The following is a 27,951-nucleotide window of genomic DNA, read 5'->3' as shown; positions in this document are numbered from 1 at the left end:
TATCAAATTATAATTTCTCCAATTCTAATAAACATTTTTAATGTCAAAGCAACTAGAAACACTTTTAGAGCAGCTACAAACATATAATATAGCAACAAATTTGCGTACACATTTTTTCTTATCATAATCACTTTATTTCGGTTTTTTATTTTGATTTTTTCTAGTTATACTAGGCACTGAACTTATGTTTCGTGCTCTCAGAACTCAAGTGCTCGCATTTTATCTATGTACAAAAAGAGCCATCGCCGCCAGCAGCTCTTCGGAATTGGATGCAGCATCAACGCCCGATGACAAATCCTCCTCTTGGCTTCTCTTGCTCCTCCACACTATTGTCTTGTGCGAGCCACGGGAGAGCATCTCGTGGTCTGAGTCGCCGCTCTTGCCAACGCACACAAACATATTGGGAATCTCCACACCCCATCGAATGTAAAGGTACCTGAAAAATCACACGAGAGGGAAGAAACTCCATGATCTTGATCCAAGATCTCGTAATTAACATTCATTACCTTAGAGCTGACCATCGCGAAGCAAACAGCGGAAGCACATGAAGCCTCGTCCCATTCTGGCAGCTCACGATATGGCAGCGAAGGCCTCGCATCCTCAGCTTCTCGTGAAGCTCCTCGATCTTCATTCCCTGCAAGTCACGAGCAAAAAACCATCAGAAAAGAAAGACCAATGGTCCCAAGAAGAAAAGTTGGCAAGAACTTACGTGGTAACTATTGCGCGACGCCGTTTGATACGCCAGGCAGCGGGAGTTACTCCTCTTGGCCTCCTTGACGATGCCACTGGCGCGGCCATTCTGGAGCTCAAACAGCCTCGCCAGCGTCTTCTCCATCCCCTCGATGTTCCAACGAAACTCTACGTGCTTCTCGTAGTCAAGATCTTTGGAGAGCAGTGGCAGCGACGATGGATCCCCCTTTTGCTCGTCTCTCTCGCTGCTGCTACCGCTCGCTACCGGATAGTAGAGCTCGGCCCCGCTGCTACAGACCAAAGCATCAAACTCGAGCACCGAGACTCCGACCGCCTTGAGCCCGAGCTGGACCTCGGACGCCGTGAGCGACGTGGATATCACTAGCCCGGTCTCGCTCTTGCCACCATAGCTCCTCCCCGCAATCACCACGTCCCGGACGAGCTCGTGGCTCCGGAGGTTGTCCACCGCGAGGACCAGGAGATTTTTCCTTCTTCTCAGCAAAGGCCACCTTGTAGCAGCAGCAGCAGCAGTAGTAGTAATCGTGCCAAGCTCGCTGCTCTTGGCTTCCTCCGGGACGTCGCTAGCGTTCTTCTTGTGAGACTGCGCGTACTTCTCCACGAATCTCTTGATGTCTTCCACGGTGATGCTGCTCTTGCCATTGGTGACGCTCCCGTAGCTCTGGAACCTCTCGCCATCGACGGAGAGGCGGAGGGAAATTTCCTGGGAGTCGTGGAGGGACGAGTCGAGCTCCACCTCGTTGGAGTAACTGTCCTCAGTGCTCCACTCCGGGTGCCTCGTCCGGCATGAGATTATCCGGGAGAGATAAGTTCGGCAGTGCTCCGGCCACGAGTAGACGTTGATGTTCTTGAGGCCGTTTCTCTGGCATTCCAGCCACAGGCCCCTGTCTGCTAGCAGCTTGAGGAGTGCCTCCGCGATGGCCTTGTCGTCGTGCGGATCAACCAAGAGACCATTGTGCAATGCCTGGAAGAACGGATAAAAAACTTCGCTAGAGGAGTTAAAAATGTGGAGTTTACCTGTTGTATATCAACTGGGCCACCATTTGAAGTGGCCACCATTGGCAATCCATGAGCAGCTGCCTGTATAGATAAAGAAAAAGAAAACTAGAACTTACGAAACAAAAAGTGAGAAGAAACTGTTACCTCGATCAAAGTTAAGCCAAAAGGCTCGACCAGAGCTGGATTGATAAACACTCCCTGGACCACAATAGTATTATTTATGCTAGAACAGGAAGAGAGAGATCACCTTCGTCTTTGCTGCAAGCTGATATATTGCGGGAACTTCATACTGTTTGTGATGTTTGGGATACGAGACTTGGCCATGAAGATCGTACTTGTCAATGAGCTTCAAAACAGTGGTCAAAACACTTGCATTGGCCGCAGACATGTCATCGATATCATCCCTGTTCCCCATGATCAGCGTCTGGAAAAACAAAGATACAATAGGATAAACAAAGTAGAAAGATAGTATTACCAAGTTCGCGAGATCTCTCAACAACATGCACTCTCCATAAGCTTTTAGGAGAGTGGTGATATTTTTCTTTGGATCCGGACGAGCGAGCGCCAGGATCATTGGCTTGTGAGGATTGTGCAGGAAGCGCATGATCTGTACAGTACAAAAAAAGTTGACGTGAAGTTCCTCCAACCGAAGAGAAAGAAAACATAAATCCCTCACATCTCCCCAGATTGGAGGATCCATCTTTGGCGACGTTGGCAACGAGACAGTGTTGCCATGAATCTCATTCGCTATAGCAGCAGTCTCAGAATCAAGAACTACATTGCTAAAATCCATTCCTGGAGGAATAACCTGTAAGTTCAAGCTTAGTTCAAGAACAAAGAACGAAGAACACACGATAGAACTTACCACCATGCGAGGCATGAACCGGCCATGGCAATTCAGTCCCTTCTTCGCTCTGATCTTGAGAACTCTGTCCACCTTCACGTCGTAGCCAAAGTAGTAATCCCCCCACTGCTCCACAACTTCCTGCTTGGTGCTCGTGATAACAAGCTCAGCTACGTCCAAACACGTCTCCTCGGCCTCGATGCGCCGGAAGATCTTGTAAGTCGAGTTCACGTCCTCCCTCGACTGCCTCCCCTGGACGAGGAGCTGCTCGAGCTTGTTTCGTCCCAACGAGTGTCCCGTCATGACCATCGGAACGTTTAGAGCCCCGGATATCAAAGCAGCGGCGTAGCCAGCGTCGGCATAGTGTCCGTGAACTACCTGAGGCCAGACCAGCTCCCTGGACGCTGCCGGCGGAGTGGTACCATTGGTGTTACCATGGTAAAGATGGTGGTGAAGCTGGTCTGCGAGAACTTTGGCCATGTCTTTGATGTGAGCGAGCGCTCCATCGACGAACTCCTCGATGTGAGGCCAGAGGAGCTCCTTGCGGAGGTACTGCTCCCTCGGACCACAGGGAATCCGGACGATATACGCACCGCTGCTCTCGCCACCCGTGCAGCACAGCATCTCAGTCGGCTCACAGTAGCTCCAGTCCACCTCGTCCGTGGCGCATATCTGGCGTGTCAAGAGGTCCACGCGGTACACCCCCGGCATCGCAGCCAGCGATTTTGCGAGCTCCACTACGTACTTGACCTGCGAGAAACAAAGCGTGGCGAGCACGGTAGCGTGAGAAAGCCAAAGAACTTTTAAGGAGAAAGGAGTGGAAGAGCAAGCTCGGAAGGAAGCAAACGATCTCTCATTCATTCATGCTCGCCAAGAAACCAGGGACAGAGACAAAGGCGAGCTCATGCCAGACAAAGCTTGTATTACTTCTGTGCTTTGGCCACAGACACATTGAACGGCTCTTTGTTGTTTAGCGAGCAAGCAATCAAGGATTTGCGAAGCGATCAATCCAAGCGTGCAAAGGCAGTTTAAAGCTCTCACGGGGATCATCAAAGATCATCAAAGACGAAAGCAAACAAAGAAGAGCTCCAGGAAGAACGAAGAACAAAAGAACAAAGAAGTTTCTTGTTACCTGTCCACCGGTATCGGAGTCTCGTCCCAGCTCCATATTCTCGCCACGAACGAGGCCATGCAAGCTGCAACGGGAGAAAGTTTAGAGAGCTTTTGCGCAATCCAAGAATGAAACTAAAACGAGAGGAGAGCTCTTCGTGAATTTTTCTAAGGGCGATCGAAAAAGCACAAGAAACTTCACGAAGAACTAGGAGGAAGAACAAAGATGGAGAACAAAAGATATACCTGATCAAGACGATGTACATGTTTCTTCCTCGCTCTTGATCGCTCCAGCTGTGGAGCACCGAGAGGTTTCTAAGCATGCATTTCTTCTTGGTTCCACTGCCGGACGAGGACGACGAGTTTGCCTCGGCAAGCTCGAGCTTCTCGCTGTCGGAGAGATCCTCGAGCAGCTCCTCCTCGGCATCGCGTTGCCCTCTTTCTCGCGCCGCTCGCCCCTGCGCCCGCTCGCTCTCGATCCTCTTCCACTTCCTCCGCTCGAACCAGATCCGCCAGCACAGATTCTCCAGCCGGACGCTCTGGATCTTATCATTCCTCCTGACCGTCGCCTAGCAATCAAGAACAACAAAGAACAAAAGAAAAAAAAAACAAGAAAAAAGCAAAGAAACAAACGATCAGCTCAGCAGCATGGAAAACCAATCGCCCAATTGCGGCAGAATCCGCGACCCAACTCGCTCGCGAATCGAATGATCGCGACCCCAGACGACGATCGCCAGGGATTCGGCGACCCAACACCGCGATCATCAAGAAACAAGAGCAAAACAAAAAAAGGACGATCAAAGAAAGATCACCTTGGCCCAAGATTGATGGATGTCGCGCTCCTCGAATTTGCTCACGACCTCCTCCACGAAGTAGCGAGACACCCTCCACACCTGGCGCGTCTCCTCCGCCCCAACCCTGTTCTTGGGCGACGATCGAGACGATGGAGCGCAATTCCTGTGGACATCGCTGCCAATCTCTAGGAATGCATTGAGGTAGCCATCGATCCATTCGTTCCCTTCCATTGGAGGAGCTGGAGCGCGGCACCTCCACCCCTGATTTTCAAAGAAATGGGCTTCCCTCCTTATTCCCCAGGTGGAGGTTTTTTTTCTCCTCCTCCCTTTCCCATTTTAAAACCCCCTGCCACCTCTAATTAATTTTAGGTTAACATATGGGAATATTCGGGTTTTCTTAGCTCCAAAATTAAAAGAGAGAGAGGAGCTAATATATCAAAGTGTAATGATGGAGATATTTTCAATAATGCAAGAACATCCGCGCATTCTTATAATTGTGGGTTCTGTTTTTTTTTTTTTCCTCCTTTGGTCTCGATTCGATTGCAAAAGTTCATGGTCTCGTGAATTTTTGCAGTGTCGTATGATTCTTTGGGAAATTATTTTTCCAAAGTAGAGAGATTCGGGCACCTCAATCACGCAAAAGCTCACGGGCTGATTCAGAAGATATCGATCTCTCTCTCTCTCTCTCTCCTCTCTCTCTCTCTCTCTCTCTCTCTCTCTCTAGTGTGTTTGTGTTTGTGTGTCTCTGTCTGTGAGACACGTCCCTTGATCAAATGGTTGTCTGCTTGAATCAAACCTTGAGCTGGGCAGCCTCAAGACAAAAGATATATGTATATGGTGAAGAATGTGAAAGTTACACCAATGCGAGTGTGTGATAGAGAGATACGATCAGGACAATTATAGAGCCCACGTAAGGTTCTTTCTCTCGTTGTCGCAGTTCATTCCGTTTAATTTCATATATAGTCCAAGCAGACCAACTCCCAAACGATCCAACCGTCCACACGAGCCTTTCTCGTGAATTGTGAAGAGATAAAACTACCAACTGCTTGCAATCCCTCACTGTCCACAAATTATGAGGAAAATTTCTCTTTTCTTTTAGAATGTTTCTATTGTTATTTGAAGAAAAAGGACGAGAAAATAAATGTGGTCATGCAGATGGGGAGGTGTTTCTTACTCTTGCGTTTCTGACTCGCCACAGCAGCAACAGCAGACCCACCTGTTGACAAAACAATACAAATGCGAAACCGAAAGGATTTTCTGTCGTTTGGGGGATGGAAACGTATAAGGGGGTTGGTTTTTGGGCAGTAGAACGTGGAAGGCGGGGATAGCTCAGTTGGGAGAGCGTCAGACTGAAGATCTGAAGGTCGCGTGTTCGATCCACGCTCACCGCACTTCATTTTATTTTCCATATGCGCATATTCTTTTTGGGGGTTTTAGCGGGATTTTAGGGTTTATGGGTGCGAGCGGGACGAGGACGAGGAGGGATCCATGCGTGGCGCCGGGAGCCGCATTCGCCGCCTCCACAGCGGCGACGCCATCGTCTGCCGCCTGATCCAGGTCCGCCACGGCAAAGGTACCAAATGGCCGCTCGAGTACTCGCGCAAGAAGTGGTTCTTGGGGCCGCCCAAGCTCCCGCCCGAGATTGTCGAGTGGCACGAACAGGTGAAGCAGGCGGAGATGGATCGGATCGAAGCCACGCGCCCGGACGTCGTCCCGCCCCAGCCCCGGATCCGGGGCTCCTCCCACATTGCCGTGACGCTCCCCAGGGTCCACGCCCTCAAGAAAAAAAGAGGATTGGCAGCCAGGAAAGAGGAAGACGAAGAAATAGCGGAAGAACAAGAGAAGAAGATGGAAGACAAAGAAGAAGAGGATGGAGAGTGCGAAGAAGAGAGGAGGCGGAAGGATGAGAAGCTCATGGACGAGCTTGTGGACTACTACAGGGAGTGTGCCGAGTGTGGGATCGTCCCGGAGAAATCCATGGGAGTGAAGATGGCTTTCAAGGACTACGCCTATCTTTTCCTCCAGGCCGGGGAGGACCGCGATATAGTTCGAGGAAAATGGGGGCACGCTCACGCGCTCTCTCACGGGCATCGCTCCAACAGGTACCTCGGCAATTGCCTCATGATAATGTACAACCGGTGCGGCTACGTCCACGAGGCCCAGAAGATCTTCGACGACATCGTCTGGAAGAACGTCTTTACGTGGACTGTTTTGATGAAGGGGTACGCCGACTTTGGCGAGTTCGAGCGCTCGGTGGCGCTCTTCCGGGAAATGCTGGCTCGCGGCGAGCCTGCCAACGAGTATACTTTCAGCTGCGCGCTCACTTGCCTCGGTGCTCTGAGGATGCTGGAGCAGGGAAGGGTGGTGCACGGGATCGCGAGGGAGATGAGCTTCTCGTCCCGGATCACGGCCGGGAACGCGCTGATAAGTATGTATGGAAAGTGTGGATCCATTCCCGACGCTAAGAACGTTTTTGATTCCATGCAGGAGAGGAACGTCGTGACATGGAACGCTCTCATCGCGGCCTACGCGCAGAACGGTCTCTACAGGGAGATCGAGTGGCTTCTCCCGGCTATGGAGGTTGACGGCGTGAGGCCGAACAAGATCAGCTTCATGGGGATCTCGCTGGCCGTGCCGAGCTTTCGGGATGCTTTTGTGTCGGCCAGGCAGGTCCACAAGAGGATGTTTGATCTCGGGCTCGACCTGGTTGGCTACACGGCGCTGGTGAAGATGTACGGGAGGTGTGGTCAGGTCGAGGATGCGGAGGTAGTCTTTGAGGGGATACCGTGGAAGGACGTAGTGGCTTGGACAGCGATGGTGACGAGCTTTGCACAGAATGGGTTTAGTGACAGGGCCTTCGAGTACTACCGAAAAATGCAGCTCGAGGGAAGGGTACCAAACAAGATAACTTTGCTCGGGATTGTGGATGCGTGCGACAGTGCTCACAGGTGCAGGGAAATCCGGACACGCATGGAAAGAGCTCCGTTTCAGTCGGATACTTCGGTGAAGAATGCGCTGCTAAGTCGGTTTGGAAGGCTAGGCAGCATTGACGACGCTAGAGATGCCTTTAAGAGCATTGGCAAGAGGAACCTTGTGTCCTGGAACGCGATGATCTTCGCGCTGGTGCAGCACCAAAAGTTCGAAGAGGTTCTCGATGCTTACAGGCAATTGCAACTTGACGGGGAAAAGGCTGACAGGATTAGTTTCATCGGAGTTCTTGACGGCTGTGCGATGCTGGAGGACTTGGTCGAAGGAAAGAAAGCTCACAGGCATGTTTTGGAGAAGGGACTTTCGAAAGACAGGATGATTCGTAATGCGCTGGTCAACATGTATGGGAGGTGTTCCAGTGTGGAGAAAGCTCGGCAAGTGTTTGAGAAGATAGAAGAGAAAGACATCGTCTCCTGGAACGCACTTGCCTCGGCCGCTGCGAGACACCAGCTACATGACGAGGTTTTGGAGCTGCTCAGGGAAATGGATCTGGAAGGTGTCAAAGCGGACAGCATCACTTTCATTGCTGTGGTCGGGGCGTGTGGAAGTTTACGTGCTGTACGTGAAGGGACAGAAGTTCACGGGAGGATTTACGCTGCTGGACTCTTGAATGATTCGGAGAAGAGCCGCAAGCTCAAGACGGCTCTGGTGGACATGTATGGGAAGTGTGGAAATGTGGAGGCTGCAAAAGAGGTCTTTTCCAGCATTCGGGGAGGGGACGACATTCCATGGACTGCTATGATGGCGGCTTCAGTTGGAAACGCGGTAGGAACCTTGAGGTTACTCCAGGAAATGGATTTGGAAGGGGTCAAGCCGAGTAGCATCGCGTATGCGGTTCTTCTCGATGCATTCACAGGTCCGTTCGCTCTGGGCGATGGAGAAAAGATCCATGCACGGATCAACGAGAGGTGGCTTCACAAAAACGCTCTTTTAAGCATCTCCCTTGTCAATATGTACGCAAGGTGTGGATGCTTGGAGGAGGCCAGAAAGGTGTTTGAGCAGCAGGGCGACGATCTTGACAGTGTGGTCTTGTGGAACAGCATGCTGGCAGCTTTTATCAGTCAGGGCCACGGCTACGAAGCTCTCGAGCTCTCGCTGAGAATGGACTTAGAAGGTGTAAGGCCGAGCGAGACCACTTTCGTCGCCTTGCTCGAAGCCTGTAGCTTGGTCACGGACAGACAACGCGGTGACAAGCTCTATCGCCGGTTTAGACGCAGTGGTTTCGCTCCCAACGTCATCGTCGACACGGCTCTTGTCAACTTACACTCGATTTCCGGCGGTAGCCTGGAAGATATCCGGACCTTCTTCGACAAGATGAAAGTCAAGACACAAGTATCGTGGAGCTCCATGATCTCGGCCTATGCGCGAAGAGGCCTTCCCGACGAGGCGCTGGAGCTGCTTGGAAGCATGATCCAGCTCGGGCTGGACCCGGACGGAGTTACTTTCATCAGCTTGCTCTCCGGTTGCAGCTATGGAGGACTGGTGGACGAAGCTTGCCAGTGTTTTTACTCGCTGGAGCACGACCATGGATTAAAACCGGGAGTGGAGCACCAACGGATAATGGTGGACGTTTTGGGACGAGCAGGCTGGCTCGATGAAGCCGAGAAGATGGCTGGAATGGCGAGCGACGAAAAAAATATCGAGGGTGGCACTGGTGCGTGGACGAGCCTCTTAAGTTCGTGTAGAAACTTTGGAGACTCCGAGAGAGGCGCTCGAGCAGCGGCGGCGGCCTCGCAGCGGGAACCGGGCAGAGCATCGTCTTATTTGATTCTCTCGAGTATCTACGCCGAAGAAGCCGCCGCTCGCGAGAGTGCTAGTTTCCTGGCTGGGAATGATCCGTCGAGCTGGGGTGCCGCGTGTGGGGAGATCACTCCAGTGGAGGACGATGAGGACGAGCTGATTAGCATCTCCAAGCTCGCTCGAATGGGTCCTCGGCGGCCAGGGAAGCCCGACGGTCTGGACGCTTGAGGAGGAAAAAGAAGCAAACTACTATTTCCCTCCAAAAGGAGGAAAACTTTCGGCTAGGTTGGGGCCAAGGTGGGATTTTGGAGTCGCCCTCTTGGATTTTGGGAGTAGCTTGTGCGATCTTTGGTGGCTGGGATGAAGGTTTTGGCTTCCGAGCAAGGTGGGTCTGTTTCTTGCTTCCAGGGCTCGGCATTGTTGAGCTTACAAACGAGTTTTTCGCAGACTGGCAGATTGTGGACGACGATGGGTTTGTGTACAAGCGAGCAAGACGGGAGGAGGCGGCGGCCATAGAGAAAGTTCGAGAAATTGAAGAAGAGGAAGAAGAAGAAGACGAAGACGAACTAGACGTTGTGAGTCCACAGGAACTGCTGGCACAACGGCGAGAACTTCTACTCAAGAAGAAAGAAATGTAAGTTTTCTTTTTTCTCGCGTTTCCTGAGAACTTACAGATTTTCTCGCACAGGTACGCTACAGAGCTCAGGCTCTGGGACGAACTCCTCTCGAGACAAGAAGAGATAAACGCCGCCACACTTCCTCCATCTCTTCCTTCGGCGGTGACGGACTCTCCGGCCATCATGCTCGGGGAGCCTCACTACGAACCATACGAAGAACTCTTGCAAGAGGTGTGTTGTGTGTAGATTTTTCTTTTCTGGTAGCACTCCTAACGATTTCGCTTCGTCTCCAAGATCCAAGATCTCGAGTTTTTCATCCAAAAGTACACGAGCTTCTGCGAGAGAGCCGAGGACATGGTGATGCTGCTCAACGAGAAGATCAAAAACCACAGGTTGCAGCAGCTGCGCAGCCCTCGCCAGATCTTCCTGGAAACGACGACCAGCGCTGACTAAAACGCTCGCCGATCCGACGGGTGGCACCCGGCCTTGTGACGGACGGCTCACATTAAATATACCAATCGCATATGCCCCCGCCAATTCAAAAAAGCGAGGGCTTGAGGGGCGCGACTTTTAGCACTCCAAAACCCCTGTGGTGGGGGCCGAGAGGAAGAAGAAGCCATGGATTCACGGATCACTCCCACCGATCAGTTGCAAACAAATTGGGAGCTGAGGCTGTGACGCGATTAGGATCAAAGAGGAGAGGAATCGAGATCACGCACCAAGGAAAGAGCCCAGAAGAGCGAGCACACCAGTCTAATCAACCGGATCAAAGAAACAAGGAAGACCTAGCTCCATCCAGCAATGCCTCGCCGACGAGAACGCACGCCCGGCCCGGGCGCCTACAACCAAGACCACCGCCCCATCACGCCCTCCTCGCCGGCATTCACCATCGCCGGCAAGCGCACTGGCTCCCTCTACAACGACAGCCCCGGCCCGGGGACATACACACCCGGCCGACAATACGGCGCCCCGGCATTCACCATCCCCGGCCGCTACTCCGGCCCCTCCGACAACGAGAACCCTGGTCCCGGATCCTACCACACCGACTCCAACTTCCTCTACAAGCGCGAGCCGGCCTACACCATCTCCTCCCGCAACCTGGGCAGCCACCGCGACATGAGCCCCGGCCCCGGACAGTACAACGTCCCGCGCGGGGAACACGGCCCTGCCTTCAGCATCGCCGGCAAGCGCTCCCCGCGGGCGGGGGAGCGGTCCCCCGGCCCGGGGGCATACACCGCCGGCGACACCCGCCCGCGCAGCCCGGCCTACACCATCGCGGGGAAGGCGTCGCGTGTCGGCGGGGAGCAGACACCCGGGCCGGGGGCATATACCCCCGGCCCGGTGTCCAGGGGACCGGCCTTCACCATGCCGTTCCGGCGGGACTGGAAGCCCGGTGACCAGGGCCCGGGGCCCGGCCAGTACGAGTTTGAGACCGGGATCAAGGCCACCACCAAGAGGATGCCGGCCTTCTCCATCGCTAGCAAGAGGGACTCGCGGATTTCGGAGTCGGGGCCGGGTCCCGGGACTTACACGCCGAGGACGAGGATCGCGCTGGACGCGCCGCCGGCCTACAGCATCGCCGGGAGGAGGGAGGTGAAGAACTTACACCCCACGCCCGGGCCTGGATCTTACAATGCCGACGAGAGGCTCCACAGCCCGGCCTTCACCATCGCCGGGAAGAGGCCCAAGGGGCTCGGGGATAGCAACCCCGGGCCGGGAGCTTACACGCCGCGAGATATGTACAGCCCGCCCGCGTTTTCCATGGCGAGGAGGAGGCAGGACGGGCTGACGAGCCACACCCCCGGTCCGGCTCACTACCAGCCCAACGATTGCCTGTACAATGTGAGCAAGAAGCCGCCAGCTTTCTCAATGGGGATGAGGTACCTGAGGAGCGCCGGGGACGAGAGCCCCGGGCCGGGGTCGTATCGGTTGACAAAGTTGGACCGGGGACCGGCGTTTGGGATGGGCAAGGCCGAGAGGTTCGACGAGGACTGATCAAGGCGGTGGTGCTGTTTTGGCAACGTAAGCTCTGTTAACAAAAGGTTGGTTTTGATGAAAGAAACTTGCAAAAAAGAATAGCTCACCTCCTCCTGTGCTGCATTGCTCATTCAAGCTTTGTTCCTCGGATCGGTTTCTCTCAAGCAGGCCAACGGAATGGAGGTTGTAGTCCGTCGACTGGGATGATCGTTGTTCTTGGTAGCTCCCTCGGTGAGACAAACAAAAGTTTTAGTTCTTTACACCTTCTAGCAGCCTGAGCGCAACCACGTGTCCGCGCCACTTGTCAAGAGCACAACTACATTATACTTGCTCAAATCGCCTGAGAGAACAAGTTTTAGCATTGCAAGAAAGAAATAAAGATGGGATCCTCACCAGCGGTTTCCAATGCCGTGTTCAAGGAGATTTCTCGCAGAGCCGTCCCCATCTCCCTCCACAATCCAGCTCGTGATCTTGCGCCTCTCATCGAACGCATCGCCAAGGCCAAGGTGGTGATGCTCGGCGAGGCCACGCACGGGACACACGAGTTCTACGAGTGGCGTCGCATCATCTCCGAGATCCTCATTGCCCACCACGGCTTCACCACCCTCAGCATCGAAGGCGACTGGCCACCGTGCCAAGAAGTCAACCGCTTCATCACCAAAAAGGGGAGTTCTTCCGCCTCTAGTGCCGAGGAGCTCCTTGCAAAGTCATTCAGGCGATGGCCGACTTGGATGTGGGCCAACGACGAGTTCCGGGCGATGGTGGAGTGGATGAAGGAGTTCAACAGCACCCGACTGGACCGTGAGTCTCAGGTTCGTCTCTTCGGTCTGGATGTCTACTCGTTGTTCGACTCCATCGCGATTGTTCTGGACGAAGTGGCCAAGATTGACCCCGATCTAGCTGAGAAAGCTAAGCATCACTACGCATGTTTCGATCCCTTCCAGGCAAACGAGGAAGAGTACCTGGAGTCCTTGGTGGAGTTCCCGGAGGGATGCCAGGCCGAAGCTCTCAGAGTTCTCAAGGATCTTCTGAAGAAGAGGATCGACGAAGAGACGGCAGCAGCGGATGGCGATGTCGTGTTTGATGCGCAACAAAACGCCAGGATCGTCCGGAACGCCGAGAGTTACTATCGAGCAATGGTGTATGGAAACGAGGACTCGTGGAACGTCCGCGAGAGCCACATGATGGAGACACTGGACCTGCTGCTGAAGACGAGGCCTCACAACAAACTCATTGTCTGGGCTCACAACACCCACATCGGAGACTACCGCGCCACAAACATGCGTAAGATGGGCCAGGTACTCGAGTTCTTTTTTCTTCTCGTCACCTTTCAGCTTCCGACTTCCAGGTGAACATCGGCGGCCTGGTTCGTGAGAAATACGGTGAAAGTCAGGTAGCACTCGTAGGATTCGGTACCTTTAAAGGCTCGGTCATTGCTTCGTCCAAGTGGGCTGGTCCCATCCTGCAACTTCGTGTTCCGGAGGGCCGAGATGGCAGCTACGAGATGATAATCCACGAGGCGGCTCAGCAGGAGAAAATTCCCGGCGACGCTTTCTACCTCCTGCTTGACGATTCTGAGGCAAGAAAAATCCAGCACTGTCTATCAGAATGGAGAGGCCAGAGGGCCATAGGCGTGGTATATGATCCAAAGAAAGAAAAGTGGGGAAATTACGTACCAACAATGTTGGCAAAGAGGTACGATGCTTTCATCTATATTCACGAGACCAAGGCGTTGAGGCCCCTTGGCGCGACGCCTGACCTTCACGTGCTTCCTGAAACTTATCCGAGTGGTCAGTAGAATGAGAATTCTGAAAAAACGCAAAACAGGAGTGTGTGTATTTAACAAAAGCTTGTCTTTGAGGTTTTTCCATACCGTGAAATGGAGTTCTCTCTTTTTTTGCTACACATACCCGTGTCAGTTTCTATGCTTTTCTCTATTTTCTTATGCGCTTCGCCTCTGTCTAATGAGACCAGGGATCTGCCAAGCTCCGGTTAGATAAATGGTTTTCATCGGAAAAAGGCTTACATCAATACCGTGCGCACCGATGCGGTTTCGAGCAACAAATGTAAGTACAAGAGACGAAAATTCTTCGGGCACGTCTTCCTGTTCAAGGATGTTCCAATCAACAAACTATAGAGCAGAAAACAAAAGAATGTTTTTACCTGTATCGCGTGACCAGTGTGACGGACTACAATCATTTGAAACTTGCCTTGCATTTGTCCAATGGTAAGGGATCTGAAGCAATTATACGTTTGAGTGACATCGAAAGCAACTTCAAACATGCATACTTATCCAAACGGTCTGTTCCAGCCAGCAAGAGAACTTTTGCAACTGGTGCCGACAGAAAAATATCCGACAAACCTTCATACCTGCAAAGTAAAATAATCTCCTCAAAAATGAAAACAGTGTTTGTGCAAAAATGCAAATACCAGCCTCTCCAATGTCGTTCACTCTTTTCCAACGGTGTAAGCCACACGTAACTGCAGGCAGAATAGATTGAACTGAAGCAAAAAGAAAAAGCAAAAAAATAAATAAAGAAATGAAACCGACCATTTTCTTTCTTCATTGTATTTCAATGTTGGGGGGATCGAGACTCGAGCTGAGTCGATGTTCCTAAGCGAACCTCCTTTCACATTCCATTCTATCTGAACAAGCAAGTAAGGTATGATTTTACACTGGCCTTTTAGCTTACAGCTTTTTCAACACTGGGAAATGCTGGCGGACGGTTGGACAATAGCTTTTGCATATGTATCAAAGAAGCTATAGCTGTACCCTGGACAAAGGAAATTATGAAGCTGGTATACAAGTTTTATCTCTTCTTACCTCTACGACATCGACGACAATAAGCCCGGCCAGCGTTCGAAGAACTCTTTTTGCAGCAACCCGAGTAGCAATCGCACCCCCCATGCTGGAAAAAAAAACCAAGTTAATAGATATCTCCGTAGCACTAGCAGCAAACCTGTGTCCGATTAACACAATAGATGGTGGATCGTTTTTGTACATGGTCCTGATAACGTCGAGAACATCTTGGCATAAAGTCTGTGGAGGAACTTTTAGAAATAATATTGTCATGAAGACCCTACCTCGGCAGATAAATCTAAGTCATCACTTGTGCGTGTCGAGCCATGACCTCGCATATCCATCGCAGCAACCTTGACTTTCTCTTTTAACATTCTTGCGGATAGCGCAAAAGATAGCCTGTAGGAAGAAAATCACAAGAGAAATCTAGAGAATTCATCGATGCTAAAGTTACCCGGAGGATCCGCCTCCGTGCAAACAAAAAAGAACCGGTCCTTGTGTGCCCGCCAAGTAGACGTGAAAACTCTGTAGCAAATGCGAGGTCAAAAACAGGAAGAAAAAGAATAGAAAATGCGGCTCACATCTTGACCGATTTCAACATCTAGTTCCTCGTCGAAGTAATCTGTCCAAGGCAGAGCTCCAAATTTGCTCCTGGAGCTCCTGGGAAAGCAAATATTTGAGCCGAGAAAGCAAGCCAACATCTCTCCACTTACCCCCAGGTTGGAATGCCGCTCGTCCCAGCACCGCCAGGCGATTGATCTTCCTCCCCGATCACTGGCGCCATCGCTGCGGCATCGGCCATTCTCCAAAAACCCTAGAGATTTAATTGTAGAAGGAACAGAGTTCGAATCCCTTGAAGAAAGTGATCATATAAACGCACCGTCGGATGAAACAAATCGACGGACGTGATTTGACCGTTATGATGCGCAATAGGGCTTGGCTCTGGCACTCGCGAGGTAGGCGATCAATCACATTCACTACTCTCCCTAGATGCCGATCCCCCAGGAAAATCGCTCCTCGCAGCTACATTCTCGATCGGGCTCTAGATTAGATTGGAAGAAGATCGATCCAGGGCAGTAGATGTCTCACGCTATGACGTGTGTGGATTCCCTGGACAGCCGGGAAGAGGAGCGATCCTTGAGGGGGAAGAACAGTGGCAGCAACGCTGGGACGCTGGACGAGCTAAATTTCTCCCACATCTTCGACTACAATGCGATCGAGCAAATCGCCAATGGGCTGGAGAAGATGGTCCAGTCCTGGAGCACTGCCCAGGAGGAGCGCGCACAGGAGTATGTCCGGGTCTCGGTTTCGCTGGAAGACGATGACTCCTCCACGAAGAAAATCCCGGAAGCTCTCGACTTAAACTCGCTCAAGAACATAGACGAGTATGTGGAGGTCGCCCCGCCGCCAATGTCCGCCAGTGCTACTACCGCGACGATCAAGCCATCTTCCAAGAATTTCTCGAGGATTTCTCCGGCCGAGAAGAAGCTTTCTTCTTCCACGGCGAAAGCTTCCAGCTGGGAGAAGGAAAAATCCGACTTTGTTCCTCTATCTGACAGGAAGGTTTCGCCACAGCCACCAAAGGCCGCGCCTTCTCCAGGACAGAGGTTTGGAGCTGGGATCACGAACAGGATCTCTGGCGGCTTCCAAAAGCCTGCCTCGCCATTCGAGAAGGAGAATAGCAGCGCTAGACCAGACTTTCTAAGCTCCATTCGCGGCGTGAACAAGCAAAAGGTGGTGGAACAGGAAAATGGTCGATATACTCCGAGGAAGAGCTCTCCCGAGGTGGCAACTTCTACAGCCAGTTCTCCGACCAGGCCTGAAGCTGGCCCGAGGAGGAACTTCCAGTGCCAGCTTCACAGGGATGCGAGCAATTCTCCTAACAGGGTTGAAATGAGCCCGAGGAGGAACTTCCCGAGCCAACTTCACAGGGAAGTAAGCACTGCAAGCAGTTCTCCAAACCGGTCTGAAGTGAGCCCGAGGAGGAACTTCGCGAGCCAACTTCACAGGGAAGCAAGCACTGCAAGGAGTTCTCCAAGCCGGTGTGAAGTGAGGGACTTCCCGAGCCCGCTTCACAGGGAAGTGAGCACTGGGAGTATTTCTCCAAACAGGTCTGAAGTTATAAGCCCGAGGAGGAACTTCCCGTGCCAACTTCACAGGGAAGTGAGCCCGAGGAGGAACTTGTCGTGCCAAGTTCACGGTAGAGAACCAAGTCCTCCAAAAAGAGTCCCTCTGGAATCCAGTTTCGCGAGCTATGCGCAGCAGCACCAGAACGTAGACACTACTCCGAAGAGCTTCGTCAGTCTCAGCCCCGAGAGGAGCTTCGTCCAACCGAGCAATGGTTTCGAGACTTACAGTGACGCGGTGGAGATGCAAAAGGTGTACATCGATGTGGCTACAAACTTGGAGAGAGCTTTCTCTCAAAAAGAATGTAGTGCCAGGGACGCGAATGCTGGTGACAATTCTGCGACAACGACGAAGCTTTTCCAAGATTGTAGCAAGGTAACATCTAGTCCAGCGCAGAAGAATGAAACGAGTATCTGGTTGCAAGATCCGGGAGAGCATCCGATGGAAGTCAGGTCCTCCAAAGAGTACGTCAGCTCACTCAACAGGAGCTTTTCAAGAGAGCTACCATCACAAAATGACACCTTGCTCGTGGGCATCCAGAAAGATTTTGCTAGAGCAGCTGCCACTCTCGAGAGAAACGGTCCCGAAAGCGCAGCGGAAATATCATCTGTCCGGGAGTCTCTGGAACTTCAAAACTCGTCGACACTTCTCTCGACACGGCAGAGCGTCCCCGAGGAGAGGAGCAGTAGGAACACCATCAACTTGAACGAGTCCGAGAGATTTACGATTGAAGACGTTCCTGAGTTCCAAGGGGATTTCAGTGGAAAGTATTCGGCAAGAAGCAGTCCTACAAAGCAGGATGCCGAGCCGGAGCAACCACAGCATTGCAAGAAGGAAGAACAAGCCGACGATACTTTCATCACCTCCTCGAGTTACTGGCGTGTTGAGCCCGAGGCTCTGAACGCCGAGGTGGGACAAAGAGATGAAACCAGCGAGAAACAGCAGCCAAGGTCGCAAGAGTGCTCATATGTGAACGAGGCGTTGTACGAAAAGGGCAACTTCACAGCTGAGAGACCTTTGAAAAGAAAAAAGGAGACTTTGGAGGTGGTGCGAAATGCCGCAGGCTACGAGTCCGAGTTTGAGATGCATGAATCTGCCGATTTCCCGTTCTTGATGGACAATGGCCACCCCGCTATAAGTGAAACCATTTTCATCGGTAAGAAGTCGAAGCTCTCTTTTTTTTCGGTTCCGCTAACAAACTCTTGTGTTTTACAACAGCCGAGGATTGTTTTGAGCCTGTGCCGACCAGACAATTCCCCACATTTGTTAACGTCCCGGCACCGATTGAGCTGGTATCTTCTATTCTTCCTGACGACCTTGTGTTTCGCAATAATATCTCACTCGCAGGATTTTGACGAATCGAAAGAAGCGTACAAGAGCAAAGTCGAGGAGCTTCAAATCGCTTTGCTAGAGTGTGCTGCAGAGTACGAAGTAAAGGTATGATTTTTTTTACCATATCTTTGTGCTGATTGTGAGGCCACAGATGGTTGAAATGGAAATGAAAATGCTGCAAATGAAGTCCAAGTGCCAGGGCCTGGAACAAGAGTTACCGCAGTCGACAGGAAAGTCGGAGAAGGTATTCCAGTTGGCTTACGCACACGAAGCACTGACAAGGATTGAAAAGATCTCTGGACAGGAATGGACTACGAAAAGGCTAGAAAACTACCGGAAGCAAAATCTTAAGCTGCAGCGGGAGAAGGAAATCATGTCCAGGGACATGGTGGAGCTCAGAAAAAAGGAAAGGTTTGGAACTTCGATCGTCACTTAGCTATCGACTGAGAACATACATTTTGCAGGCAACTGGATTTGTTACGGAAGAACTTGGAGGATTCATTGCAGAAAGTGAACTCTCTTCAAAGGTGACCATATCTTCATTGCGGTCGTAATTGTTTCTCCTCAACATACATCTGTGTGTCCATGACAGGGAGCTCGTGAAGAAGGAAGAGGAACTCGTTGATAGCCAGCTCAAAGAGAAGGAAGCCAGGGCCCATGTTTATCAAGTGGAGGCCGCTTTGCAGCAAGCTGAAGCGTCGCAGATCGACCAGGGCTGTGTTGTGAGCTTGGTCATGGCGCTCAGCCAGTGGTTGCAAAACGTGAAAAAGGTATGGTGCTTCGTTCTCGTTTTTCTTTGAAGAACTTGATTTTTGGTTTCTCCAGCAGGCAGGCCTTGTCAAGTTTGATCCTCGGCATCAGCTCCAGGTATGGATTTTCCTATACTACGCAGCAACTTATCTCTAAATCCCTATAGATCCAACAATACGAAGACAGCCTCGCGAAGCTTTTGGACGAATACACTCCTCCAAAGGCGATACAGAACCTGATGACGAGGTCCAATCCCTCCCACGAAATTCAAAACGCTGGTGGCGATTTCAAGGGGAATTTCTACCTGGAAGACGCTCCAGTAGCAATTCCCCCATCGCCACCACCGCCACCGCCGCCACAGCAGGATTGTAGCAGCGTTTCTCCTCTTCGAGACAACAAGCGAGACAAAGAAGTCCAAGCTTTGCAAAACGAGCTCGAGAAACTGGCTTGCCGAAGAGCCACATTTTAAATGCAAATGCGCGGGAGATGAGATCCCAGCCGTTGAACAGCTCCCCCGTCCGTTGAGCAAAAGAGATCTCGCCCGTCCGTTTGCCAAGAAGAAACCCTAGGTGGAGATCCCAAACGGCAATGAAAGAACCCTAAAGAGATGGGGAATCCACCAAAGAAGGACATCGCCAAGCAGCAAAATCAATCGCCGGAGAAGCCGCTGCCCAAGGAGCTGTCCCTGGATCGCAAATGCGAGGCTTGCTGCGAGATCACGCTCAAGCGCATTGTCTACTCAGGCTTCGGCGGCCTCCTCGCGTCGCTCGTCTTGTTTAGATCTCCCAGCTCCAGATGGTCGGCCATGGCTTTCTCGCTGGGATTGGGCGCCGGATCCGCCTACACGGATTGTTCTTACATGATGAACGGGATTCCAAAGTGGCCGCTGCCTCCACAACTAAAAAAGTAGAAGGTTTTTTTTTTGGATCCCTCTTTTGAGCATCTCCTTGTGAATTGGATTGTTTCCCAGAGAAATTTTCTTCTTTGCGCTCTTACCCGATCGATCCATCAATAGGTCGCGTGAGGATCCCAGCGATCCATCAGCTGGAGAGTAGGATCGAGCAATGCAGGTCATCCCAGGCATTCCACCAGCAGCTGCTCGAGAGCGATCGCTGGCACCGCGATCGCTACCTCGCCAATCTCCTGTTGACAAGGTATGGGCGATCAGGCAGCGTAGCCGGCGCGCGCGAGATCTTCGATGCGATGGCGTGCCGCAATGTCTTCTCCTGGAACGCTTTGCTCGCGGCGTATGCCCGGAATGGGCATATTGCCGCGGCCAGGGCGATCTTTGCGATCTTCCCTGCGCACGATGTGGTGTCCTGGAACACGCTGCTGGAGGTTCTTCCGGGCGATAGTGCAAGGGATTTCTTCTTGGCGATGCCCCAGAGGGACGAGATCTCCTGGAACACAATGTGCTCTTCGCTTAGAGATTTGGGCATCTCTTTGGTCTTCTTCCAGCTCGCGCCTTGGCACAGCGCCCGGGCAGCCACCGCCTTGATCACGCTCCTCGCCGAAAGCGGTCAGTTCGATCGAGCGAAGCGCTGCTTCGATTCTATGCCGCAGCGCGACGAGATCGCCTGGGCGAGCATGATCCACGCGCTATCTCTCGCCGGAGATCTGGATTTTGTGACCCTGATGTTCGCTAGAGTTCCTCAAAGAAGCTCTTTTTCTTGGAACACGATGATTAAGATCCACGGCCAATGCGGCCGGCTGGAGGACGCAGTCACGCTTTTCGATCAAATGCCCGAGCCAACAGCGGCCTCCTGGACGATCTTGATCGCGGCCCACGCGCAGCGCAAGCAGCTGGATCGATCCAGGTCGCTCTTCGACGCTATGCCTTCCAAAAACATCGCGGCGTGGACGGCTCTACTTGACGGCTGCTCGATCGCCGGGCTTCTCGATCATGCGGCGGCTATCTACGCGAAGATGCCGCAACATGACCAGATTTCAATGAGCGCGCACCTCACGGCACACGCTAGGTCGGGATGTCTAGATCGAGCGCGAGAAATCCACGAATCCATACCCGAGCCCTGCATTTCCGCGATGAATGCTCTCATCCAGGCGCACGCCCAAGCCGGTCGGCTCCAGTGCGCGCTCTCGTTGCTCCAATCGATGATCTTGGAGGGATCCATGCCCAACGAGCGGACCTACATTGGGATCCTTGTGGGCTACTGCTATTTCGGGAAGATTGACACTGGCCGCGACTGCTTCATCTCAATGATCGCGGATCACGGGATCTCACCCTGCGAAGATCACTACGCGTGTATGATCCATCTCATGGGTCGCGCCAATCGGCAGGGAGACGCCCAGGAACTGATCGAGAAAATGCCCTTTCGTGCGAGCGAGATCGAATGGACATCGCTGCTGGATTGGTCGCGTATTCATGGAGACATGTTTAGGGTTCTTCGCTGGGTATAATTTAAATTTGAATTTTCGCGCTATTCTCTACCGAATGAGTTGAAGATCGCTCTCGCGATGCGTCCGACCAGATCGTTCAGTACCGCAGCGATCGCCAATGTTTCATCCTCCAGGGACAGCACCGAGATCATCACAGCGATGCTAGAGCAGCAGCTGCGCGAGCAAGAGACCGAGGACGTCTACTTCTTCGATCGCCTCCTCAAATCGTGCGGGGAGCCCAAGGATTTAGCCAATCTCAAGCACGCCCACAAGCGGCTGGACGATAGCGAGCACCGATCCAATCGCTACCTCCTCAATCTCCTGGTAGTGATGTACCGCAAGTGTGGGGGCGTCCAAGAAGCTCGGGAGGTCTTCGCCGCCATCGCAAACCCTAACATCTACTCATGGAACATCATCCTCGCCGGCTATGCCAGGGACGGGAATCTCGACGACGCGCGGCGGATCTTCGACTCGATACCCAACCGGGACCTTGTGACGTGGACAACCATGATTCGCGCATATGCCCAGAACGGGGATCTGGAGGGATCCCAGCGCACATTCCACAAGATGCCCGAGCGCGATGTGGTCTCCTGGACGGCCATGGTGAACGCCTACTTCCAGCACGGACGGCTGGATGACGCCAAATCCACGTTCAAGGAGGCGCCACGCCGCGATGCGGTGACGTGGACGGTCATGTGCCGCGCGTTCGCGGAGCACGGCTACCTCCGTGAGACGCGCCACATGTTCGATATCATGCCGTTGAGGAGCCTGCTGACGTGGACGGCCATGATCGTCGCCTACGGCAAGTCCGGCCAGCTGGACGAGGCGCGGAGCATATTCGACCGGATGCCACAGCAAAATGTGGTATCGTGGAACTCGATGATCGCCACGTACGCGCACGCTGGCCGTCCGCACCGGGCGGTGGAGATCTTCCAGCTCATGCCCCAGCCCAATGACGTGTCGTGGATCGGCGTGCTCATAGCGTATACGGAAGCCGGCATGGCCATGGCCGCTCGGGACTGGTTCTCGCGGATGCCATACCGGGACGTTAACTCCTGGGCCGCAATGCTCCAGGCATATGCCCACAATGGGCATATGGACCACGCTAGGGCAATGTTTGAAAAACTCCCGCGTGAGTGCCTGGTATATGCGAATATCATGATCCAGGGGTATGCCCGGTCCGGGCATATCGCCCCGGCAAGGGTGATCTTCGAGACAATGCCCAGGAAGGATGCGCATTCTTGGCATTCGATGCTAGCGGCGTGCTTCATCTGCGAGGGCGCGGCCGCCGCGCGCAAGATATTCGATTCGATTCCGGAGAGGAGCCTCGTGTCATGGAATGCGATGCTCGGGGGCTATGGCGGGCAGGGGATGGGGGACGAATTCGTGGCGTTCTTCCAAGAGATGAATCTCGCCGGGGAGGCGCCGAATGATGTGAGCTTCGTGTGCTACCTTGACGGCTGCCTCGAATCGAAGCTCCTGCGCGAGGCGTGGCTGGGGTTCCTGGCGATGGTGGGCGATTTCTTCGTCGCGCCGCTGGTGGAGCACTACCACGCCATGATCGAGCTCCTGGTCGTCAAACGGCAGCTCCACAACGCCGAGGCGCTGGTGGATTGCATGCCCTACTGCCCGACGCACCGGGCGTGGGAGATCATCCTCCGCGGCGCCAAGAAATTCGGCGACTCGGCGATGCGCGCGCACGCAACAAGGAAGATCAAAGACCTCCGCCAGGCGAAGCTGACGTGGAGATACTACTGAGGCTAAGAATATGCTTTAGGGTTACTGATTTTTCTTTGGCGTAGGCTTACCGCTTAACGACGGATTAATTAGAGAACGAAGAGAATGGATTTGTCGCTGTGGAGGCGGCTATTTGGCGGAGGGGCGGCTCCTCCGCCAATGTCCGGCGGCAGCGGTGGCGATTCCTCCATGCTCTGGGCGGCGCATCCCTCCCACCTGAGCGGAGCTCCGCGGCGCATTGCGATCTTCACCATCGGCAGCCTGGCCAGGATCGCCGTGACGCTGCTCAATTCGTCTCACGTCCACAACGCGGACACTCTGCTCCATCTCGTCACCGCCAGGCCGCCCGGCACGCCGCTCATCACCGTCAGCAATCACACATCGACGTAAGATCTCTCGATCTCTCGCTAGGGTTTGGAAATTTCTTGCCGACATTCTTGCTTCCTGCGGAAGAAATGGATCGATCGAGTGACCTCTTGTTTCTTTTCCCAGCTTGGACGATCCGCTAATGTGGGCGTTCAAGGGATTTCCCGTCACCAACGCTCGCCTCTCGCGATGGATTCTCGCCGCCGAGGACATTTGCTTCACGAATCCACTCTTTTCCTATTTCTTTCGCGTCGGTAGGTATGTGCTCCGATCGATCGATCGAGCTTTCGCGTGCTTCGTACTAAATTCTTTCCCTTTCGCTTCTTCCAGGGAAGTGCATTCCAATCAGGCGAGGAGCTGGAATCTATCAGCCCTTCATGGACGAGGCACTGGACAGAATCAACGAGGGAGAATGGGTAAGAAGTTCTTCGCTACACTCGAGAGTTTTCTCATAGAATCGAAAGTTCTTCGCATAGAAACTTACATTTCTTTTCCAGATGCATACGTTTCCAGAAGGCAAAGTCTGCCAAGAGCACGGACCACTGAGACGATTTAAGTGGGGGGTCGGATCTCTCGTCGCTCGCGCTGCTGTTCCTCCAATCGTGCTGCCGATCGGTCACACTGGATTCGACCAGGCAAGTCGTGTGTTCTTCGCGTTCTCGTTGAGCCTGACGAGAGCGCACAGGTAATGCCCGAGAAGTACATGTTTGGGAGGAGACCGCTGCTCCCTCTGGCCGGGAAGAAGATCACCATTGTCGTCGGCGAGCCGATGGAGTTCGACATGGCCAGCTTGCGAGACACGGCGATGAAGTTCAGTGCTAGCAGCCCATCGCCATTCCCGCTGAGCTGCAACGCTTTCAAGATGGATCTGGCCGCGAGGAGGCCCGGGCCCCAGCACCTGGTGGCTCTCGACGACAATTCTCTGGGCTGGCTCTACTCGCACATCACGCAGCAGATTCAAGCGGCCGTGGAGGAGCTAAGATGGCAAGCGCTGGGGGAAAATCGTCAAAGCTCGTGACCGTGAGAGGTACTTTTGCAAACTCTATGTTACCAATTAGAACTTTGGAGGTTTCCTGAATCCTTGAGCTCGTATGGCGTCGAATCTGTTCTGGGACGCTGGAGTTTGCCTGTTGATTGGATTTTTTGGAGTGGGTTTCTCTGGAGGTTTGTGGTGGTTCTCGGCTTTGCGTTTCTTGCTTGCAGGCTGCTGTTGGTTCTCTTCTTTCGTGTTTCCAGCGCTGGTTGAGCTCTCGGCTTTGGTTCTCTCGTCACTGTCCTTGCTGTGGATTCACATAGTTTTAGACACAGGTTTTTGGATCATCTCACTCAAACACGTACGTTTCGTTGTCAGCTTGTTGCTCGTCACTAGAACTTGCGGCCTTTGGAAACCTTCTCGCCTGGATATCTTCATGGATTTTCTACACAAAGCTCCAGAGTTACATAGCTTGATCGGCGAAGAAACAAACACGTTTGCTTACATCGATGCTTGGGTTGTAGTTCTGGAAAGACATGCGCCCGAGCGAAGCAGCGGGCTTTGGATCCCCTTCCATGATCACGACGCTAGAAGAGATGGAAGAACAACGAAGAGAAGGTTAGAAATGGGGATGGAGAAACCTCCTCGATGAATACCTCTGTGTTGGAAGTATTCATGGGAATGAGAAGAAGAAATGCATGGAAGCTTTTGTTTGTACCATCTGCGGCTGGACGGCGCTGTGGATGATACCCAGTGATCGTCATCCCCTTTGTCCTCCTCTCCCTTCTTGGCGGCATCGCGGCCGCGTTGCATGAACTGGGGCAAGCGATCGCGCTTGCGCTCGTTAGAATCACGAGAGGATGGAGATCGCGCTCACCTTCATTGCTTGCAATCCGGAAGAGAAGCGCTTCGCCATGGCGATCGAGCGGGATCGGTCGCAAATAAAGGAAGCCCTAAACCCAAAACGCCAGGATGAATGGCTTCTAGGGGCCGGGGCCGGGGCCGTGGCCGCGGACGCGCCGCCCCGATCGTCAAGAAGGAGCTGGACGATGGCGCCAGTGGATTGGATGCGCCAGTGCCAGCTCCAGCGGCGCCATCGCCGGCGACGAAGGTATGAAATGTCGCTGTGGATCAAATGATGAGAATGAAGAGGGAAGTTTTTTGTGTGTAGAAATTTGAGCCCAAGGTTGCTCCCCGGAGACCGAAGAAAACCGAAGTTAAAAGGCATTTTCTTTTTTTTTTCGTTTCTCCTTGCTAGGATCTTACTGAAGTTCTATGTGTGAATTTGCCAGCGAGACTGGAGAGGTGAATGACGCTGATGCACAGAAATTAATCCAGGTATGAATCAAGACAATCCAGCTCTTGCTCACAAAGTTTCTCTGTTTGTCTTCTAGGACGCTTTTGCTTCTAAAGGACGAGGATTTCGATCGAACGAGAACAGAGGTATATCAACTTAAGATTGCTTTCCTTTCTTTGTCGTGATTTTCTTCTGGAAAGCAGTTGCCACTACCCGAGTCGCGTTTGGATCTGGCTCCGGGGCCGCTGTTGCCAAAGTTCCTGCTGGATTTGCGAAACGAAGCAGCAGTGGAGGTGGATCTGGCAGTGGAGGTGGGGGTGGGGGTGGCGGCGGCGGTGGTGGCGGTGGCGGAGGATGGCGAGGTCCGCCGGCTATCAAAACGCAAACAGGTATCAGGCTTTCGAGTTCTTGCTTCTAAGAATCTAGCGTTGTGCTTCAGGAGAAGAGAACGTTGCCAAGCCCCGGATTGGAATATTTGAAACTGTGGTAAGCAAGAAGACGTTTCTCCTTCTCTCGGCTCCTCTCATCCAGCTTGATCGTATAGGACGACTCGAACAAGCCGATATCTCTTCCTCTGCGCCGGCCTCCCGGCGTTGGAACAGGTTGGAGCTCCGTTCGCACGTCTTTCAATCGACTCTAATCTCGAATGAACAAACCAGAGTTCTCGGACGACGAAGACGACGACGACAGAGTTTTTGAGGAGGATCTGGTTCCGCCAGCAAAGGAGCTTGGTCTGGAGGTGAGTGAAACTTCCTTTTCCAGCTTTTGATTTTTCATCCCATTTACACAGACAGAAAATGTCGAGGACAGGCTCCTGTTCCTCCAGTTGCCTTCCTTGCTACCATCCACTAGTGCCACCACGAGTCTCGACAAGTTACCGCAAGGCATGATGGGCAAGCTCCGCATCTACAAAAGCGGAGCAGTCAAGCTTCACCTTGGTGATTCCGTGATGAACGTAAGTTTTACGTTGAAGCCAAGAGCATTTCCCTTACAAGCTTTCCACTTTGAAACAACAGGTCTACCCGGGAACTCGCTGTGTCTTCTCGCAAGAACTGGTCGCGATCGACTCGAACAACAAGAAGTGCGCGTTCCTGGGCGATGTAGGACAGAGGCTCGTAGTCACGCCAGACATTGACGGGATTCTAAATGGATCCAGCTGAGGGCTCTCATCCTTCTCTATAGCTTTTTTTTCGTATTGAGCCTGAGAGAAAGGAATTTGACGAATCTTTCCTTGTATATAAATCTTTTGATCTTAGTTTAGTTCAGTCACTTGATTAATTACTAATGTTGATTATAAGATCCTGTTATATGAAATGCAATTGCCGTTTTGTTTTAAGTTAATTCTTTATAGTATTCCCGGATGGAACACTGAACAGAAATCACACACCATGTCTGGTATTCTAGCTCACCATGTACTTCTAAATCGCCCAATGTACTCTATGCAAGGTAGGCTTCGATTGACCTTGATTTTGAAGAAGCTGTAGAGCCTCTTAGCAAGGTAAATATGGCAAGCTTTCTTAGTTTTATCACCGGGTTGATTTGGCATTGTGAGGACATGTAACTATGCTGTGAATCAGCCAAATTTTGCATCAGTAATGTCCAATTTGGCATAGCAGGATTGAACTAGCCGAGCAGGGGAATATGTTGGTTCTAGTGAACTCATTTAGAATTGAGCTAAATAGATGGTGGCTTCAGGAGGGTTGTGAAAGTTGAGCTAGAGCAATGGCTCACATTTTCTCTTTGTTTCTTTGCTTTAGGCTGTAGTTGCCATCCATTTTAGGTTTTTCTTCAAACTTTTTTAATAAAGTGGTGAGTGAAAGTTGAGCTAAAGTAATAGTTAACTTTTTTTCTTTGTTTTTTTGCAGTGGTATTCCATTTTGGCTTGGGTTTTTTTCTATTGAGTAGTAAGTGAAAAGTCAAACATTCAAATAAATTAGTTGTCAATGTTTTCTCCTTGTTTTTTTCAATGATGATTTATTTTAGTTTATGTTTTTCCAAGATATGGGATTAAATAATGAGTGAAAATCAAGTAAAATATGCCAAAAATAGGTTGATATTTTTTTTATTTCTTTGCACCAACCATTGCAAAGGCAGGTTAATCTTGTTTATGGACTCACCACAATTGTGGAATGGCTCAACTATAGGAACATGCCAATAACACTCTCAAGCCTCCAAGTTCATGTAAAAAGAGTTGTATGTGGGTGTTGCTAACTACAAAAGAGTTAGAACTATTGGAGGCAATCGGGATCAAAAAGTGTGTTATTGTAGACCTCTATAGTATTGGTATCAATGTCAATAGTAAGGCTAGGCTATTTCTTTCTAGAGATGATAAGGACAAGTTGCAAGAGTTCAATTTTGGGTTGTGAGTGCTTCTTTTGGAGAATAGAGTGAGGTA

The 27,951-nt window shown here is 52.0% G+C and overlaps 12 protein-coding genes, 1 long non-coding RNA gene and 1 other non-coding gene across 16 annotated transcripts; 10 read left to right on the top strand and 4 right to left on the bottom strand.

The window, feature by feature from the left end:
- Window positions 1–111: 111 nt before the first annotated feature.
- On the bottom strand, window positions 112–4,766 carry LOC9654515 (probable sucrose-phosphate synthase 3). The gene is made up of 12 exons (XM_002963995.2): window positions 4,474–4,766; window positions 3,908–4,230; window positions 3,684–3,747; window positions 2,573–3,301; window positions 2,384–2,515; window positions 2,183–2,314; window positions 1,955–2,131; window positions 1,852–1,905; window positions 1,726–1,788; window positions 710–1,672; window positions 507–634; window positions 112–436 (listed from the first exon to the last, which is right to left on the bottom strand). Exons 1-12 carry the CDS (start codon window positions 4,684–4,686, stop codon window positions 220–222), a joined length of 3,195 nt encoding a protein of 1,064 aa, XP_002964041.1. The 5' UTR covers window positions 4,687–4,766; the 3' UTR covers window positions 112–219.
- Window positions 4,767–5,773: 1,007 nt separating this feature from the next.
- Window positions 5,774–5,846, top strand: TRNAF-GAA. The gene has a single exon. It is a non-coding gene; the product is annotated as a tRNA-Phe (tRNA).
- Window positions 5,847–5,942: 96 nt separating this feature from the next.
- Window positions 5,943–10,376, top strand: LOC9654513 (pentatricopeptide repeat-containing protein At2g39620). Its single transcript, XM_002964383.2, has 4 exons — window positions 5,943–9,568; window positions 9,631–9,817; window positions 9,872–10,031; window positions 10,095–10,376. The coding sequence occupies exon 1, from the start codon at window positions 5,944–5,946 to the stop codon at window positions 9,409–9,411; it is 3,468 nt and encodes a 1,155-aa protein (XP_002964429.2). The 5' UTR covers window position 5,943; the 3' UTR covers window positions 9,412–9,568; window positions 9,631–9,817; window positions 9,872–10,031; window positions 10,095–10,376.
- Window positions 10,377–10,601: 225 nt separating this feature from the next.
- On the top strand, window positions 10,602–11,503 carry LOC9654512 (outer dense fiber protein 3-like protein 2). Its single transcript, XM_002964382.2, has 2 exons — window positions 10,602–11,393; window positions 11,456–11,503. The coding sequence occupies exons 1-2, from the start codon at window positions 10,602–10,604 to the stop codon at window positions 11,501–11,503; spliced, it is 840 nt and encodes a 279-aa protein (XP_002964428.2).
- A 222-nt stretch (window positions 11,504–11,725) lies between these two features.
- On the bottom strand, window positions 11,726–12,281 carry LOC112344366. The gene is made up of 3 exons (XR_002991668.1): window positions 12,171–12,281; window positions 11,885–12,117; window positions 11,726–11,829 (listed from the first exon to the last, which is right to left on the bottom strand). It is a non-coding gene; the product is annotated as an uncharacterized LOC112344366 (long non-coding RNA).
- Window positions 12,131–13,680, top strand: LOC9655631 (uncharacterized protein MT2089). Its single transcript, XM_002964381.2, has 2 exons — window positions 12,131–13,075; window positions 13,126–13,680. The coding sequence occupies exons 1-2, from the start codon at window positions 12,158–12,160 to the stop codon at window positions 13,573–13,575; spliced, it is 1,368 nt and encodes a 455-aa protein (XP_002964427.1). The 5' UTR covers window positions 12,131–12,157; the 3' UTR covers window positions 13,576–13,680.
- Window positions 13,098–15,398, bottom strand: LOC9654511 (protein phosphatase methylesterase 1). 3 transcript variants are annotated; one of them, XR_002991667.1, is made up of 15 exons: window positions 15,291–15,398; window positions 15,159–15,237; window positions 15,032–15,102; window positions 14,862–14,976; window positions 14,738–14,817; window positions 14,602–14,686; window positions 14,471–14,551; window positions 14,329–14,423; window positions 14,067–14,258; window positions 13,941–14,013; window positions 13,804–13,881; window positions 13,651–13,755; window positions 13,454–13,585; window positions 13,194–13,351; window positions 13,098–13,140 (listed from the first exon to the last, which is right to left on the bottom strand). XR_002991667.1 is itself a non-coding variant. In XM_002963994.2 (13 exons), exons 1-13 carry the CDS (start codon window positions 15,377–15,379, stop codon window positions 13,720–13,722), a joined length of 1,014 nt encoding a protein of 337 aa, XP_002964040.1. In that variant the 5' UTR covers window positions 15,380–15,398; the 3' UTR covers window positions 13,593–13,719. The 3 variants fall into 3 exon arrangements, 2 of the variants coding, with proteins under 2 accessions (XP_002964040.1, XP_024524753.1); XM_002963994.2 differs by lacking the exons at window positions 13,098–13,140; window positions 13,194–13,351; window positions 13,454–13,585 and having other exon boundaries at window positions 13,593–13,755; window positions 14,067–14,147; window positions 14,208–14,258; XM_024668985.1 differs by lacking the exons at window positions 13,098–13,140; window positions 13,194–13,351; window positions 13,454–13,585 and having other exon boundaries at window positions 13,593–13,755.
- Window positions 15,399–15,669: 271 nt separating this feature from the next.
- LOC9654435 lies at window positions 15,670–19,276 on the top strand. The gene is made up of 9 exons (XM_024668774.1): window positions 15,670–17,860; window positions 17,923–17,996; window positions 18,052–18,141; window positions 18,188–18,280; window positions 18,341–18,447; window positions 18,501–18,563; window positions 18,629–18,806; window positions 18,862–18,903; window positions 18,953–19,276. The coding sequence occupies exons 1-9, from the start codon at window positions 15,670–15,672 to the stop codon at window positions 19,253–19,255; spliced, it is 3,141 nt and encodes a 1,046-aa protein (XP_024524542.1). The 3' UTR covers window positions 19,256–19,276.
- A 95-nt stretch (window positions 19,277–19,371) lies between these two features.
- Window positions 19,372–19,769, top strand: LOC9654434. Its single transcript, XM_002964379.2, has one exon. The coding sequence runs from the start codon at window positions 19,394–19,396 to the stop codon at window positions 19,694–19,696; it is 303 nt and encodes a 100-aa protein (XP_002964425.2). The 5' UTR covers window positions 19,372–19,393; the 3' UTR covers window positions 19,697–19,769.
- An 81-nt stretch (window positions 19,770–19,850) lies between these two features.
- On the top strand, window positions 19,851–21,204 carry LOC112344316 (pentatricopeptide repeat-containing protein At4g02750-like). The gene is made up of 2 exons (XM_024668773.1): window positions 19,851–19,954; window positions 20,067–21,204. Exons 1-2 carry the CDS (start codon window positions 19,851–19,853, stop codon window positions 21,202–21,204), a joined length of 1,242 nt encoding a protein of 413 aa, XP_024524541.1.
- A 57-nt stretch (window positions 21,205–21,261) lies between these two features.
- LOC112344315 (pentatricopeptide repeat-containing protein At4g02750-like) lies at window positions 21,262–22,941 on the top strand. The gene has a single exon (XM_024668772.1). It carries the CDS (start codon window positions 21,262–21,264, stop codon window positions 22,939–22,941), a length of 1,680 nt encoding a protein of 559 aa, XP_024524540.1.
- A 14-nt stretch (window positions 22,942–22,955) lies between these two features.
- LOC9655630 (N-acylphosphatidylethanolamine synthase) lies at window positions 22,956–24,979 on the top strand. The gene is made up of 6 exons (XM_024669193.1): window positions 22,956–23,306; window positions 23,413–23,540; window positions 23,617–23,702; window positions 23,784–23,921; window positions 23,972–24,313; window positions 24,638–24,979. The coding sequence occupies exons 1-5, from the start codon at window positions 23,026–23,028 to the stop codon at window positions 24,302–24,304; spliced, it is 966 nt and encodes a 321-aa protein (XP_024524961.1). The 5' UTR covers window positions 22,956–23,025; the 3' UTR covers window positions 24,305–24,313; window positions 24,638–24,979.
- LOC112344437 (M-phase phosphoprotein 6-like) lies at window positions 24,286–25,202 on the bottom strand. The gene is made up of 5 exons (XM_024669195.1): window positions 25,137–25,202; window positions 24,978–25,075; window positions 24,765–24,846; window positions 24,625–24,704; window positions 24,286–24,566 (listed from the first exon to the last, which is right to left on the bottom strand). The coding sequence occupies exons 1-5, from the start codon at window positions 25,173–25,175 to the stop codon at window positions 24,341–24,343; spliced, it is 525 nt and encodes a 174-aa protein (XP_024524963.1). The 5' UTR covers window positions 25,176–25,202; the 3' UTR covers window positions 24,286–24,340.
- A 4-nt stretch (window positions 25,203–25,206) lies between these two features.
- On the top strand, window positions 25,207–26,892 carry LOC112344436 (protein no-on-transient A-like). The gene is made up of 10 exons (XM_024669194.1): window positions 25,207–25,370; window positions 25,431–25,483; window positions 25,552–25,597; window positions 25,654–25,702; window positions 25,760–25,945; window positions 25,996–26,042; window positions 26,101–26,158; window positions 26,216–26,295; window positions 26,347–26,511; window positions 26,573–26,892. Exons 1-10 carry the CDS (start codon window positions 25,236–25,238, stop codon window positions 26,714–26,716), a joined length of 963 nt encoding a protein of 320 aa, XP_024524962.1. The 5' UTR covers window positions 25,207–25,235; the 3' UTR covers window positions 26,717–26,892.
- Window positions 26,893–27,951: the final 1,059 nt, after the last annotated feature.

This window comes from Selaginella moellendorffii, unplaced genomic scaffold, assembly GCF_000143415.4.
Source record: "Selaginella moellendorffii unplaced genomic scaffold, v1.0 SELMOscaffold_4, whole genome shotgun sequence".
NCBI lineage: Eukaryota > Viridiplantae > Streptophyta > Lycopodiopsida > Selaginellales > Selaginellaceae > Selaginella > Selaginella moellendorffii.
Note: the sequence above shows the minus strand (reverse complement) of the source record. Positions and strands in the feature narration are given on the sequence as shown.